The sequence below is a fragment of the Myotis davidii genome, unplaced genomic scaffold, assembly GCF_000327345.1.
Source record: "Myotis davidii unplaced genomic scaffold, ASM32734v1 scaffold655, whole genome shotgun sequence".
Lineage (NCBI taxonomy): Eukaryota > Metazoa > Chordata > Mammalia > Chiroptera > Vespertilionidae > Myotis > Myotis davidii.
The window spans coordinates 2193284-2194705 of record NW_006287547.1 but is presented as its reverse complement, the minus strand read 5'-3'; the positions used below and the strand labels follow the sequence as shown (position 1 = coordinate 2194705).

The window sequence follows — 1422 nt, the reverse complement described above, 5'->3', positions numbered from 1 at the left end:
GGTGCCGCTGGCTTTCTTGGCGATGCGGAGAGAAGTGGTGTCCCGCGGCCCCCGCGCCTTTCTCGAAGCCCCGCCACTGGTTTGGGCTGGGCCGGGGACGTGCGGGTGTGGGGCAAGGTTGGAAGGGAAAGGAAAGCTATGAACTCCTTCCACCGCCGCGCCGGATTCCCTACGGCAGCCTTCCGCAGAAGCGCAGCAGGAAAGGGAGGGAGGGAAGGCGCCAGAGATGGGGAGCAGCCGGGAAATCACGGACCCCTTTCTTGGGCTCCCCTCCAGGGCTTGCAACTTTGCGGCACTGGCTGGGATCTGTCGTCTGGGTGGTGTCTGCCCGGCGCCGCAGCCGTGGGATCCCCAAGCAAAGGAGAGGGAGAGGCGTTTCAGGCAGATGAGGACTTTTTAATGTTGCTATTATTGGGTGTTTTTATTGTGGACTAGAGCCACAGATGGCTGTGTGTGTGTGGGGGGGGGGGGGGTGTGTACATACACACAGACTTGAGAGTAGGCCATCCTGCTTTCCTGGAGGTAGTTTGAGTCCCAGACTGTACTGACTGCCACAGTGGGTCTCTGGGTAGCAATTTCCCTACCCAACTCTAAAGTGCCAGGATCCTATGGACCCGTGTGAGAGGGGGTGAGAAGGGATTCTTGGCTGCGGTTCTCACCACTCCACCTCCATTCTTCCTTCTCCCCAGATGGCATGATCAACATTGACATGACTGGAGAGAAGAGGTCCTTGGATCTCCCATATCACAGCAGCTTTGCTCCCGTCTCTGCACCCCGAAACCAGACCTTCACTTACATGGGCAAGTTCTCCATTGACCCCCAGTACGCTGGTGCCAGTTGCTACCCAGAAGGCATCATCAATATTGTGAGTGCCGGCATCCTGCAAGGGGTCGCCTCCCCAGCTTCGACTACAGCCTCATCCAGCGTCACCTCTGCCTCCCCCAACCCACTGGCCACAGGACCCCTGGGTGTGTGCACCATGTCCCAGACCCAGCCTGACCTGGACCACCTCTACTCTCCACCGCCGCCACCTCCTCCTTATTCTGGCTGCGCAGGAGAACTCTACCAGGACCCCTCAGCGTTCCTGTCCCCAAGCACCACCTCCACCTCCTCCTCTCTGGGCTACCCACCGCCTCCTTCCTACCCATCCCCCAAGCCGACCACGGACCCAGGTCTCTTCCCCATGATCCCAGATTACCCTGGATTTTTCCCATCGCAGTGCCAGAGAGACCTACACGGTACAGCTGGCCCAGACCGCAAGCCCTTTCCCTGTCCCCTGGACTCCCTGCGAGTCCCCCCTCCGCTCACTCCACTCTCCACTATCCGCAACTTTACTCTGGGGGGCCCCAGTGTTGGGGCCACAGGGCCAGGGGCCAGTGGAGGCAGCGAGGGACCCCGGCTGCCTGGCAGCAGCTGGGCCGC

The 1422-nt window shown here is 60.8% G+C and overlaps 1 protein-coding gene across 3 annotated transcripts in view; it reads left to right on the top strand.

Annotated features, from left to right (window-relative positions):
* Positions 1–1422, top strand: part of EGR2 (early growth response 2) — a 6507-nt gene that overhangs the window by 3215 nt on the left and 1870 nt on the right. For all 3 annotated transcript variants that reach the window (XM_006759381.2, XM_006759380.2, XM_015561090.1), the window contains one exon: positions 690–1422. In XM_006759381.2, coding sequence (XP_006759444.1) covers positions 690–1422 — 733 coding nt within the window. The remainder of the gene's footprint in view (positions 1–689) is intronic.